Here is a 15,034-nt window from a genome sequence, read left to right as displayed (position 1 = left end):
TATATACAGACCATTTGGGGGCACTTTTCATATTAAATCAATTCAGCTAATGTCTCGCTAAGGAACATTTTTTCTCTTGAGAAAAGCCACCATGGTTGTAGAACATGTAAAACCTGCTCTTTACAGCACAGAAACACCCACAATGAATCATTTAACTATCATTTAAAGAGAAATGCTGCCATGGCTTTTACGATCCTAGCTGATAAATGACTGACCTCTCCAAGCAAAGTAATCCACCTTCCCATGTCAACGACTATTTCATTTTAGTATGGTGCGGCGGGTCATATCGTGTCTAAGCAGGGGATTCAAGGCCTCACGCTCAGCCCGAGAAGGAAACTGCTGGTCACACAGCCTTAGAGTGCTGCTGTTCCCAATATCCACATTTTGAAGAGTTAAAATGTATCTATCCCACGTACCTTTCGTCTCTCTTAGTTGCCCAGAATGAGCCTAATATCTAGAAATGTACTCAACCCTTTGAGGACTATTTATATTGTCTATTATATTATGATCCATAGCATATCCTATTACCAACACTGAGGAAAAATATTCATTTAGAAAACTTGTCTTAAAGCCACCTCTTTCATGATTTGATGGTTCACAGCTCTTCAAAGGCAGATTTCGTCTTTATCAATTCTAAACATGTCTGCCCTTCATTGCTATTTTACATACTGAACTTTACTGCCTTTCCTAATTTTGTGAGGGTGAGTCTTAATTTGTGGGTATTTTGGAGACTAGCACTGATTTCCCTTCTTACCCCCAAATTAATGTTTTTTTTTCTATGGAGTTGCCACATTCTTCATAGATTTTACAAGTGACACCAAACAGAAAGGAAAATAGTGTGTGGCCAGCCCCCCTTACTCAGCATTCCAAAGACAACTAAAGTGAAGCCCTTTTCTAGAACAACAGATTCCTCTACTAAAAATACCAAAAACCTCACCTCAAGTCCCACACAGTGGATAAGAGATTTTGTCAGATTTTTTTGGTATCTTGTTTCTCCAAGGTTATTTATGTCATTCACAGGCAGAAATGAAATCTGAGTATTTGAAAAAAGATCCAGTATACCAATACGTCTAAACATGGGTGGATATGATGTTCAGAGAAGAAGTAGTATACAATGACTTGGCCAAGGGTCTGGACTCAGAGGCCCTTGCAAGTTAACATCCCAAGGAAACTTATTATCAACCAGGGGACTTCTTAAGCTTCAGGTTCTGATTCCATGGTAGGGTGAGACACAGGTGTCAAGTGACCTCCCAGATGTGCTGCTGCTGATCTGTGACAGTGGAGGAATGGAAATCCAGGGGACAACTAAGAATAGACCTGCAAAAAACAAATCTACAGAGGAGGGAGCCACCATCCTGTGGAAGTTCTAGAAGGCAGTAAGGAATGGCTGGCCCAGGAGAGAATGGCAGGAGAGCCATAGGACAGCCTTTTGGGTGCTGTGAGATTCCTTACACACTTGTCACTTTTTCCTAAAACAACCCAGCTTGGTGGTGACTAGTTACCACTGTGTGTGTGTGTGTGTTGTGTGTATTTTTTATAGAACTCTTGGACTTATTTCTCATTCTTATTTTATCAAATCAATGAGTGGAGAAAACATCTTACCCAGAAAGAGGTAAAAAACTGGAAAACTACAACTAAAGACAATAGAACTTTCTGCCAACATATGACTGACCCTCACATACTTGAACTCTATCAGATGGAAGGAGGCTGGAAAGCAGGGTTGCAATGGAGCACAATTCAGCCCAGGTCACATAGAAGAGGTGCTTGCACCCAAATAGCATTGTCCAGTGGGCTAGGGTTAAGGTGCCAAATAAAAGGAGACTTCTCTGTTGTAGGTGCTAATTGTGGGGCTTTGGTGAATGCCAGAACTCATGCACATTAATTCTGCCTAATCCCAATGGTTCAGCAGTCTGTGACTTTAATGGCAAAACCAAGTGTCATCCCTCCCAAGGTGGCTCTCTGGGTGCTACTAAATGCAGCAAACAGACAGTAGACTAGCCTACACCACTGGCACTCAACTTCTAGATTTTACAAATCAATGCATATTTATAGTTATTCAAAGGAGAGTCTAACTTTTTAAATTTGCGGTGTAAGAATATGAACACATACACACGCAGACACACCAAATCTATTGACTAATACTAATTTCATAAAACAACAACAGCTTGCCATCTTACCCTAGCATAGTCCCCGACCAAAGCCACAAATGTAAATGATTGAGTTTGTGCCTGTTTTTCTCATATCCTGTACTTTAAGGAACCACGGAGCTTAGTGATCGTATCCTAGCCATAGGATACTGTGATTCCTTGACTTGTGGAAGAGTGATTCCATGGGAAATACAGGGTGCATACTAAGGATTCAGAGTGTCTATGGTACTGAGGTTCTGTGCTTGAGTCCAGATTCCAAGCACTGACTTTCCAGTCTTTGGTGCATAAACTCATCCCCATTATTCCTCACCCTGACAAGCCAGAGCTCGCCTGGAATCTGATGTCTGTATAGCCAAAGTTTAAAATATCTTCCTGATGAGTTATTTCTTTAAACTGGAGAAGAACGTGCTGACATTGCAAAGACAATACCTGTGAATACTCATTCAAGTTTAGTTATGAATTTTACTTACAGGTGAAACTTGGATGATCATTTCAATCATAAATCTAGATTTTCTTTTTCTTCTTGATAAATAGAAACTAAAATGTTCAAGCAAGTATCTGTTAAGCTAAATGTTAATTTAGATGTCACCATCACAGAATAGAAAATATTCAGGGTATAATTTGGCTCATTTATGAGGAAAAACAAGATGATTTGGTGACCCACAGTTCTTAAAAAAATGAACAATTATCATGAAGAATATAATAATATCCTGTTGTTTATGTACTTTTAGGAAATTATTTGCCTTTATAACAACATGCGTATTTTTTAGTATTACCATCAATATTGCTAGGAATAGCCAGTGTCTTTACTATCAAAATGAATATATCAACATTACGAATATTACTCAGTAAAAAAAGATAGTCAAACACTTCCAATGAAAGTTTTACTTTGTTAATTTCTTCAAACAGAAACATGTATTACAAATAAATATACTTATTTCCAAGTACTCATCAAGAAGCTTTCTAACAGGGATGTACACATTCAGTTCTCCACGCTGACATCATTTTAAACAGTCGTCCACCTCGCTCTTCGCCATGCAGGACAGTGTGCATAAACACATTGCTTGCAGCATGACCTCATGCAAAGGTTGTTTTCAGCAAGGGCTTAGTGAGACTCTCTGAAAATCAAGTTCCTACCTGCCTACATAATCACAATGAAGTGTGAGACTACATCATTCTTTTACATTTGCATAGCCAAACTAAAGAGCAGTCCACACCAAGAGTGGGCAGGCAGAGTGCTTCAACTCCACAGTCTACAATGGCGAGATGGGGACCTCACTGGGAGAGTCACAGTTACTGTCTCCCTCAGTAGCCAATCTGCTGGTGGTGATTTGAATCTGGGTATTGAGCAAGAGCCCTGTCTACCACTTTACTGGAGCTTAATCACGTTTGTCTCAGCGATAGGAATAACTCCCCCTGAGGTGTTAAAGCTGGGATGCATTAGGAAAATTCAGGAGTGCTGCATCAAGAAAGAATAATAGACTTTTCAAGGCTCACTTGGATAAATGAGCTTTTCCAAAGGCCAATTTCTATAGCAAATCGAAACAAACTGTACACTAGATGAGTATTTTCTTTAAATAAGTTAAAAAAAAATTTTTAAAGTTAGTTTGAAACCTGTAATTTAAAAATCAAACAAACTGGGAGAAAAACTCCTTTCTTCCATACTCAAAGTAGTATATCAACCTGAGGTTAGAGCAGCCACACCCTAAAGGTGAGCTCACCTACAAGGCAAGAAACATGAAAATGGCTTTGTGTGTGTTTCACAAGAGGGCTGTGGGCACAGCCAGCACTCTGCAGGCTCAATCATGTCCCAGCAAGAGCTCTGATACTGCTTCCACTACTGAGTATTCTTCAGGACTATGTGAGTATTGGGGTAAGGTATAATTATCACAGTGTATTTTAAAAACCCACAAAAGATTGAGTTTGAATACAGCTACTTCCCTTTCCAAAACTAAAAGACTTGGAGTGATAGAAAACATCCTACTCAGTGTCTGTGTTTACAAGGAAGAAAAATACAAGCTTTAAAGAAAGCTGGGACATCTGCAGTTCACATTTTATTGCCTGCCTAAGGACAACCACGTGGCTTTCTCTGAGGATGTTCATCCAGAGAATTTCCAAAGAATTCTACAACAGAGAAGCTGCATACACCAAGCTACTGATACAGGGCCCAGACTCAAAACCAAACAGCACTTGGTGGAAGCCCTGCTTTGATTGCTTCGGGAAAACGATCAAGTTACAGTGAAATCAGAGGATGAAAAGGGAGTAACTCGCTTTCTCTATTAAAACAAAAAACACACAAAAAAACAGAACTTGGTACTAAAACCTGCTTTGGCTTTAAGCTTTTATGTTCACTCCCAGAAAATGCTGCCGGTCACAGCAGAGTCCAACTGTTCTTCAGAGCTACCCTAAACGAGGAGAGCAGCCCCCCAGGAAAGAAAATGCTTTTTCCCTTTTTCCAAGAGTTATTCCTGGCTGCAAAATAAAGCACTCCAGCTTCCAGTCTGCAAAGTTGGAGCCCTCCACCTGTGGTGTGTTAAATGTGCCAGCTCCATTTCAGGGGGTAGAAGATGTGTTTACTTCTTAGTAAAATTTCAAACCAGATTCAAATAAATTTTTTGAACAGTCGTGCTTAAGACAAAAGATCACTCCCCAGTACAAGAGCCAACAATAACTAGCTTGACTAGCTTGACAGGTAAGACACTGGCCAACCCACTGAAAGCAAAACTGCTCCAACTTTGCTAATAAGGACTTCCTTAGGGAGCGGGGAGACCAGGGGTGGGGGGTGGGGGGTGCCTCTGGTTTAAATTAGAAGTGAAAGGAATCCACCTGGAACGTTATTTTAATACTTCTATATGAAGAGGAGTGGGAAAAAAGTTGGGTAGGTTTCTAAGAAACCATCCTTTCTTCATTATATTTACTCATCTAAACCTTTGCAACGGCTGACACCATCTTACACAAACAACTGACAAATCTTATTCTTAAAAGTATATGTTTGAATTGGGCTAGTTTCAGTTTTGAGCCTATTTGAGCCACCCTAGCCTGTTGCTTCATTTGGCTTATGTCAGATTCAGGAGTCTGAGCTCTGAACAGACTTTAAAAAACAAAACAAAACAAAACAAAACAAAATAAACAGCTACGACTCCTGACCCCTTTAAGGAAGGCCTTGTGCATGTAGCAGGAGACACAGGTCACAGCCAGCCGGAGGGCTTCCTGGAAGCGGCGGCCACTCACCGTAGTCCATGAGACTCTGGCAGCCATCGTCGTAGGAGCCGCTGCCACCGCCCTCGTCGAAGCATCTCCACCAGAGCGAGGACGTCTGGAGGTGGGTGCTGGACTGCAGCCACCCGCGGCCGGACAGCGCGATGATGTCGAAGGCGATGGCGCTGAGCAGCAGCAGGGGCAGGATCCACCTGCAGCGCTCGCAGGCCAGGCCGCAGCGCAGCATGTCGACGGTGGCGGCGAGGAGCGGAGGAGCGCGGGGCACCGGCGACCGGGAGAGTGGCCCCGCCGACCGGGCACCGCCACAAAAGGGAAGGGGCGGCTCCCGGGAGGACGCTGCCTGGGGCTGGCGGCGGGGGCGCGGCGAGCGGGCCCCACCCAGATTCCGGTGACTCACTGCGCGCCGCCCCAACCTGCCTGGCTGCCCCGGGCGCGCCAGTCAGCGGCCTGCCGGGGTTACCGGGCTGGAGAGCTCAGGCCTGCCCCGCCGAATGGTCCAACCTCAGCCGGCCCACCTGTATCACCAGCCCCACCCGCGATCTCCCTCCACGCACGCACGCATGCACGTGTACATAGCGCCAGCTCGACACCCCAGCATAAATTGTGTTCTGGTTACTTAGCTAGCTTGTGCGCAAAGGATTGTCAAGGCCACACTTGAGTTCCAAGCGCGCTAAAGATGGGTGTCCCAGTGGCACCTGTGGATAAATGCTGGATCCTAAAGCTTTGGGACTTGTGCACCCAAATCCAGAAGCTAGTCCCTGACCCCTGCACGCACTTCCTGCCCCATCCACCTTTGGACCTTGACTCTTACGCCCATATACTTTTGTTTGTTTGCCTGGCTGTCCATCTTTACAGCAGCATTGTGAACTCTAGATTGCCTGGGGCCGTTGTCTTCTCTGGGTGGCTCCGGTGTCTGTGCTCCCAGTCTGGGTCTGCAGGGGAGCTGTAACTTTGATGAAGGAACACACTCATAACAAATGCTTGCTTCAGTCTTGGAAGCGCTGCCTGTGGTTTCATGTTGCCTTTGCCCCAGTCCGTGGGTTCCCTAGGTATCTCCACCTGGTTATTTTTGTTTCTCCAAAGGAAAGTCTTATGTCAGCACACAGCCAACAACTGAAATCCTTCCCCTCAGCGTCCGGAGTCAGCTTCTGCCCCAGTGACTCCTCAGGTGTGGCAGGGAGGGTGGAGCCCAGCCAAGGGTGGTACTGAGAAGAGACAAGTTCTCCTTGCCTGGGCAGGTCAACGAGAGCATCCAATGAGGGTCACCGCCCCCCCCCAATACACCAGGTACCCGTAAGTGCTTAACCATGATTTGAATTTAGTCCCCTGTATTACAGCTTGGTATTCTCAACAGAATACCGATTTATCTTTTGAGTTCTCTGACAATTATTGAGAACGAACAAAATAAATATACTGAGACTAGTGTCTGGAGTCACATGAAATCATTATGCTCACCTTAATTTTACACAAACCAAGTTCACGTATTTTCATTAAAGGTGAATATTTCATTTTCAAATAGCACAAGCATGTATTCTGCCCAGTGTTAACCACATTCATTGTTGATTGTGTAGAAAACTTGTGAGATTTACATCCTAAGGGTTTTCAAAAATATTCTAACAGGCTGTTCATAATGTGTTTGTGAGGAAACAGTCATGTTCTTACAAATCAAAGGAGTTTCAGCAGTGTCTTAGTACCTCTGAGTGGTTTTAGACTAGATACAATGTCTCTTCTCATCCTAGTGATATTTCAGTGTTTGAGGAAAGGAACTCATAAATACTGAGCTGGACAGAGGCAAATATCTCTTCAAAGTTTCTGGAAAAGACCACACTGACGTGGGAGGGTTCCAGCAATAATATTGTGAACCTAATTCAGTTTATGAACTCAAATAGTCTAAATCGGGTAGTTTCTTGTGTTAGCTACTTGTGAGTTATCTATGTGTGCCTCAGTTTCCTCATCTGTAAAATGTGTAATATGCAATTGTGCTTGTCTCACTGTGTTCTAACGGGAATTAAAATTCTAATATAACCTGGGCATGGAAGCACATACTTGTGGTTCCAGCACTAGGGAGGCTGAGGGAGGAGAATGGTGAGTTTGAGTCTAGCTGAACTGTACACTGAGACCCTGTCTCCAACAAAACAGTACAACCCAATACGCATAAGGTGTTCAGAAGAGTTTCACTTGAAGATAACAAGGCATGACTATGAGTTTGAAGAGGGGAGAATTTCATGTTTATAAAAGCAAATTCTATATGCAAGTACTACCATGAGTCACTAAGTGTTTTAGGTAATGTGGTCATTCATCCTAGCCATATTTATAATAGTGAATGGCAAGTAGCTAGCTACTTCCCCCTGGTGGAAAGAAAAGGGACTGCAGAGCATTGCCAAAAAAAACAAAAACAAAAAACCAAGTTGAACCTGAACAAAAGCTTTTGTTTTCATAATAGGCATGTGATTCTCAGAGAAGGTATGTATGTTTGTGTGTGTGTGTTTCAATATAATTACCATTACAATAAAAGATGTTTTTGGTTTTATATTTGTGGTTTACTATGCTTATTGAAGTAATGAGTGCTAAAACCATAAATTTATAATTAAGGAAGGAAAATTTGTAGGTACTTTACTCTCCCACAAAGAGGAGTTCATGGTAATGATAGTAGCAGATAACTGACATTTTCAGGGTGTTTAGTATGTACCAGTAAGTGTTCCACATCTACCTGCTGTGTATGCACTGTCATCTTCATATAGAAGAGAGGATTGAGGTGCATGGAAGTTAAGTGACTTTCTCAAGACCGTGCATGACTGAGTGGCAAGGCCAGACTTCCCCTGAGACAGTGTAACACCAAGGACTGTGCTGGTAATCACAGTACCCATTTATAAAAGTTTGGGAGATGCTTCTTCAAAGTTTCTTTCAAGAGGGTGGGGAGAGATGATGGATCAGTAGGTAAAGTGCTTACTACCTAAGCATGAGGACCCAAGTTCACTCCCCAGAACCCATGTAAAAGTTGGACAAAGAGGTGACCACCTGTAATCCCAGTGCAGAGAAAGGAGGATTCCAGGGGCTTGCTGGCCAGTCAGCAGAGGCAAATCCGTAGGATCTAGGCTTAAGCAAGAGACCCTGTCTCAAAAAATAAAGTGGAGAGCAACTAAGAAAGTACACCCAACACAACCTCTGACCTCCATATATACATATGTATACAGGAACACACACACACGCATGCACATGTGTACTAGCTCACACACACACACACAGAGTTTCCTTTACTTTCCTTCTCTTTGCTCTCAGAGAATCCAACCAAGCACCTACTCTGTCCCTGATATTACTGAAATGAGCCCATTGCCAATGTTCTGGGCATATATATCTGTTAGGATCCTGGAGGCTTTGCTAGGGTTGTATTGTGACTGCAGTTGAGTCCACAGATATGATCTCTCCATTGAATATGGAACAATTGAGTTCTCTGCACGTGGCAAATATTCCTAACATCAATTGTTTGGTAAAAGCACAAGACATTATTTTCCACGTGTAACATTAATGATATATCTGACAGCTTAGGACTCATGGAGTCTATAACAGTACTGGAGACCCAAGCTAGAACTAGTAGCTGAAATCCAAGAAACTAACGGTGTCCTGGGAAAATGAACAATGACTTGGGAAGCAGGATGAATGTCAACCCAAGCTTCCCACCCCCACTTCATCCACACCATCATGCTCCTTTGACCCAGTAACCTCCAGGTGCCAGGAAAATGCCTTTTTTTCAGGGAGCTTCTTCTTCCTCCCTGGCTAAGTTGTGGGATATCCTAAAGGCCCTGTGTGTCTTTCTTCAAAACATTATTTTATTTATTATTTTTATCTTATGTGTATGAGTATATTGCCTGCATGTGTGTAAGAGCACCCAGGTCATGCAGTGCCTGTGGAGGTCAGAGAGGGCGTCAGATCCCTTAGAACTGAAGTTACGGACAGTTAGCTTCCATATGGGTGTTTGGAATCAAACCTGGGTTTTCTGCAAGAGCAGCCAGTGCTCATAACCGCTGAGCCATCTCTCCAGCCACTCAAATCATTTCTTATAAAATTCTAAGTGCATGGTTACTTCTACTGATTATTTTTTCGTGTCCCACTGCACTGTCATTTTAGCATGGGCAGTGTGTTTCTGTCACCTCTTCCCATTGTGTCTGCAGCATCTATGTGTCTCACAGTGGGTTTCCGACAGACAGGTGACGAAAGGACATGACCTCTAGTCTTAAAATAACTCAGGGATCTGATTTCTCCTTTTCGAAGTGCCTATTGTTTAAACCGTCATCCTCTGTCTATCTCAGCATGAAATCCCGTGGGTTTTCCTTTTGAGACCATCAGAATTCACAGGGAGGCTTCTGACACTGGATGGAGGCTGATTTCTCTTCTGTTTCTCCTGTGTTCATCTCCAACACTTCTCTTCGGTTGGCTGAGCAAATCCTTCTATTCCAACTGCTTGTTTCCTTGCTGTTTCTTGGCTCTTTTCTGAAGAAGTTCTAGATTATACTACTGCTCACTGGTACAGTGCTCACTAAACTAATGCTCAGGGTGGGATCTCAGCGGTAAAGGGAGAGTCCTTGTCCCCCTTAGACCATATGTGCCACCTCTGGAGCAGAGGTTTCATTGACTTTACACACATATATGAGTGTTGTGCAATGCCGCGGAGGTCAGAAGAGGGCTTCGGATTCCCCTGGAACTGGAGTTAAGGACGGTTTATAGCTGCCAGGTGGGTGCTGGGAATCGAACCCGGGTCCTCTGCAAGAGCAGTCAGTGCTCTTAACTGAGCCATCTCTCCAGCCCCTGAATCCGAATTCTTACACAACAGACTCTAGCATCTTGCAAATTCTTAGCATCCATACCTCCTAGCAATATTATAACTACGAATGAATTAAAGACTCTGGAAGGTAAAGTTTGATTTGGTAAACTGATTTCTAAATGGAATAGGTCAGTGTAGTCAGACTTCATAGACTTCTTTGTGCCATGAAAGGTTATTGAGGCCACGTCTTTGTAAGATTTTGAACAGCTTTGACCTCACTTCTTGCCTACCATCAGTTCTTATCACATAAGCTGCTGTGCACTCAAGAAAAAAATAATAACAGGGAGCTGGGCGTGGTGGTGCACACCTTTAGTCCCAGCACTCGGGAGTCAGAGGCAGGTGGATCTCTGTGAGTTCGAGACCATCCTGGTCTAATTAGTGAGTTCCAGGCTAGCTGGGGCTACATGGAGACCTTGTTTCAAAAAGACCCAATAGTAATAAATAAAATAAAATAATAATAATAATAATCAGGGCCTGAGAGATGACTCAGTGCTTAAGAGCACTGGCTGCTCTTGCAGAGGACCTGGGTTTGATCCCCACCACCCACATGACAGCTAATAACCATTTGTTGCTCCAGTTCCAGGGGATACGATGCCCTCTTCTAACCTTTGTGGGCATTGCACAACACAAGTGCACTTACACACATTTAGGCAAGACACATAAAATAAAAATAATGAATAAGATGAAATAATAAACAGTAACTTTCTTTCTGACAAGAGGACTCCCACATAAGACTTCAGGCATTGTTTAATTTTGTTTCTAAAACAGTTAAGCACACCCTACAATGAAAAGGTTTACTTGTGAGTTGACAAAGTTTCACCTACTCAGCCAATTTCAACAGGGTATGACACTTTACACTGCAATCCTATCACTCAGAGACCGAGACAAGAAGATTGTCACAAGTTCAAGGCCAACCTAGGCTACACAGTAACTTTCAGGCCAGTCTAGGCTAGAGTGGAGACACTGTCTCAAAAACCAAATAAAACAAACAAACAAACAAAAAACCAAACAGCCAACTTAAAAGTAAGTGGTCAAAATATTATCACTGCAGATTCAGTCTCACATGGAAGAATCTACTCTATATGGACTGGCCCTGTCGTAGAGACATTTCACCTGCTCTCCCCCAACCTCCCCTACACACAGATATGCATATATGTGGGTGTATGAGCATGACTGTACATGCACACTACACTACACACACACACACACACACACACACACACACACACATGCGCGCACATGCGAAGTTTATTGTTTACTTAGCATCTGAAGCTGAGGATGTGTGCCTCTTCCAACCAGCCCATGAGACCAAACGCTGAGCAGAATGTCAGGCGATCCAAGTTCTAGTTCTTAGGGACTGTGTTTCCTCTCCAAGTCTTTTTTGTTTGGGTTTTGTTTGTTTATCACTGTGCAGCCCAAGCTGGCCTCAAACTTACGTTCCTCTTGCTTCAGAATTCAAGTGCTGCGGTTACAGGTATAAGCACCACACCGAGCTCCCCTCTATCTCTGTTTTTCTTCTCCCTGCGCATGCAAACTTTTCATTGTTTCTGTTCTCACATCTTACACCTTCCTACTACAATCTTTTACACCCAGTGATATGATGCTGAGTTTTCTGAACTTTTTTTTTTTGATTTGTAGCATTTATGAATTTCTGTGTCTTAAACATTTTCTTTGTTTTTTAAAAATTATATTTGTTTATCTTTGTGGAGGTCAAAGGACTTTGTGGTCTCAGGGACAGAGCTCAGGCAGTCAGTCTTGGTGGGAGGTGTCTTTACTATCTGATCCATCTTATCAACCCCTTCCATTACTGATTGATGCTGCTGAACGCAAATGAAAGGGTATACTCAGTTCTCTCAAACTAGAAACACACACCACTACTTCTGTCATCTCCAACACCTAATTATTCTGAAATTGGTCCCATTGAGCCTAGGTTTCCCAGTGCAGTGGCTACCATTGGTCTTTGTCCATCACACTCTCTATTTTTAGATTCTTCAGTAGTCCATTTTTATGACTATAATGAAATACCCAAAGCTGGAAATTAAGAAGAGGCAGCTGGGCATGGTGGTGCACAACTTTAATCCCAGCACTTGGGAGGCAGAGGCAGGTGGATCTCTGTGAGAAACAGTCCCTGGATCTTGGCTTATTCCTTTATTACTACATCTAATCTAAAGTAACTAATTCTTCTCTATGTTCCCAGAACTCTGGGAGTACATGCACTAAACACACTGTCCTTTAATAGTCTCTTTCAGTTTCCATTAGACTATGAGATCTGTGGAGAAGCTGACGTTGCACAATTCATTTCACAACTCCAATTTATTTTACAAAGCAAGGGTTAAACAACATTCGCTGAAATGAGTGAATTCATGGAGTTACCCACAAGTTCCTGCACACAGTTGGTTTCTCTTGTTATAGAGTTCAAGACCACCGGGAAAAGACCACTAGATCCAATTCAGATTTTAATTAGCCAAGTTTTATTAGAGCTGCAGCTGGCTGACAGTCTCCAGAAGCCAGATAAGAGAGACTGCTGTGAAGCTGGGAGGGGAAGGGAATCTTTTAAAAGCAAAAACCACAGGTTACTTCATTCCTATGGTATTGACAGTTGCAAGCACAGTGGGGTCATACCGACCCTTAATGCAGCAATAAGAAAGTTTACAGAAGGAAAAACAAGCAATCCTTAGTCATTTTCTTAACAGATGTATAGAGATCTTGACAATAAGGAACCTTCTGATTATTATTATTACCAAGAAAGACAGGATATCATTTAGGCAAGGATATTGCTAGGCTATTGTTTCTTGGGTGGGCAAGAAACATAGCTGCAATGTCTGGGTGGCACTATTCCCTTCTGTGGTCAGCAATTTCTAAAAGAAAAACAAACTTCTGGGGGTTGTGACTTACTGGAGCTGAGTTCAGACGTCGAGCTGGCTGCTTCTCTGATATTTTAAAGTCTAAGGTGGCTACTTTGTACACAATGGAGTTACTCCAGTCATTACACTCTGAGCTTCAGTGGATTGGTCTTGTTTTTTCTAGTGGTTGAAAAATGCAATTGTAAAGAAATCGCACATGTAAAACGCTAGAAAAAATAGGAAAAGAAAACCTTAGAAATCAAAACTGAGAAAATAATTTCGAACAGCAGGGGGCAGTAAAACATTGTTTTTCAGCAAAATATTTGCAAAACAAACTAGGCCACCTATTGAGAAAAATTAAGTCTTACAGTGTGGTTTAAATGTGGTGTCAGGCAGGGTGGTGCAGACCTGTAATCCCAACATTGGAAGGCTGAGACAAGAGGACTTACTGTGAGTTTGCCAGCCCAGGCTACATAGTGAATTCCAGGAAAGTCCAGGTTATAAGACATTATCTCAAGAGAATGAATAGATGATTGATAGGTAGGTAGAGAGATAGATGATAGACAGACAGACAAACAGACAGATAGATAGATATAGATATAGATAGATGATAGATAGATAGAATGCTTCTATGTATTAGTCAATAATCATGCATTCATATTAATTTTAACACACAGCACTAATTCTAACTACTGTAATGCACCAAACTAATGTCACTTGTTGATAACACAGTGATATGTGTGTCAGAACTCTATATTATCTCTACAAATTAAAAAAACCCTGAAACTGTGCTGCAAAGTAGTTTTTTTTTTTTTAAATTCTGGTATATTATTTGGAATGTTCCTATGGTCCTATGAAGGGTAAATAGAAAAACTTATTCTCATTTTCCACATGTAAAGTTATGTATAGAAACTCAAAATCTTCAGATTTCAGAAATAAGTTTTTAGCTATACAAAGTTGAAATCTTTTGTTTAAACATGATCATGAAGAAAATTAAGCACTTTATTGGTCTGTTGTGGTTATAAATGTTACCCACTCATTTTAGGAAGCCAGAAGATAGAAAATATGAGAAACAAATCAATAACTCATAATTGCTTCTTAAAACACAAAGAGGAATTGGAGGGAAAAGAACAGGTACTGATTTGATTGAAACACATTATACACATGTATGAATACGAAATAAAATATTATTGACATTTTATCTCTAGGTGGTGTTCTCTGGGTGCTCTAGGTCACAGCTTCTTTTGAAATATTTTATTTCGTATTCATACATGTGTATAATGTGTTTCAATCAAATCAGTACCTGTTCTTTTCCCTCCAATTCCTCTCACCCTCACTAACACTATCCCTTCCCAGCTTCATGCCCCCCCACACACCATTCGCTGAGTCCCTTTAGTGCTGCTTATGTGCATGGGTGTGGAATTATCTACTGGAGCAGGGGTAACCTCTCAGGGCCTGCATCCCTGTAAAAACTGACTCTCCCTCCCCAGCAGCCATCAATTCCCAATAGCTCCCAAGATGAGGGTGGCACTCCCTGAGGCACTCCTTCATTCATGCTGAGATTTTTGTCTGGCTTGATCTTGTGCAAGTCTTATGCATGCAGTCCCAGCTGCTGTGTGTTCATGCATGCAACTGTGCTAACATGTGTGGCAAACACTGCTTTGCTACAGATGTCTACTCCCTCTGACTCTTGTAATTTTTATACCCCCTCTTCCTCAGTGACTCCTGATACTGAAAAGCTTTGTAGCCTGAGGATGAACTAACTGAAGAAATACTACCCACAGATCAAAAGAACCAAAGAAGTTGATTGAATCTGAAAGGCATAATGTTGAGTAAAAGAAGCCAGTCTCAAATTTGCATATTACAGGAATTCGTTTGTATGAGTGCCACAGTTTGCATTTCATTTATATGACTGTTGTAGCTTGGCCCATGCCTTAAATCCTTAGTCCCTGGTCCTTGTCACTATAGAGGCACGAGGGGAATTATGAGACCACGCTTTCCCTTCA

The 15,034-nt window shown here is 42.3% G+C and overlaps 1 protein-coding gene across 1 annotated transcript in view; it reads right to left on the bottom strand.

Moving 5' to 3' along the window:
- Positions 1-5,684, bottom strand: part of Perp (p53 apoptosis effector related to PMP22) — a 13,441-nt gene extending 7,757 nt beyond the window's left edge. Inside the window, exon 1 of the mRNA XM_008822043.3 lies at positions 5,379-5,684. Coding sequence (XP_008820265.1) covers positions 5,379-5,592 — 214 coding nt within the window. The 5' untranslated portion in view covers positions 5,593-5,684. The remainder of the gene's footprint in view (positions 1-5,378) is intronic.
- Between the last annotated feature and the right edge of the window lie 9,350 nt (positions 5,685-15,034).

This window comes from Nannospalax galili, unplaced genomic scaffold (genome assembly GCF_000622305.1).
Source record: "Nannospalax galili isolate Female #2095 unplaced genomic scaffold, S.galili_v1.0 scaffold186, whole genome shotgun sequence".
Taxonomy (NCBI): domain Eukaryota; kingdom Metazoa; phylum Chordata; class Mammalia; order Rodentia; family Spalacidae; genus Nannospalax; species Nannospalax galili.
The sequence above is the reverse complement of the archived record's forward strand: the minus strand, read 5'-3'. Positions and strand labels throughout refer to the sequence as shown.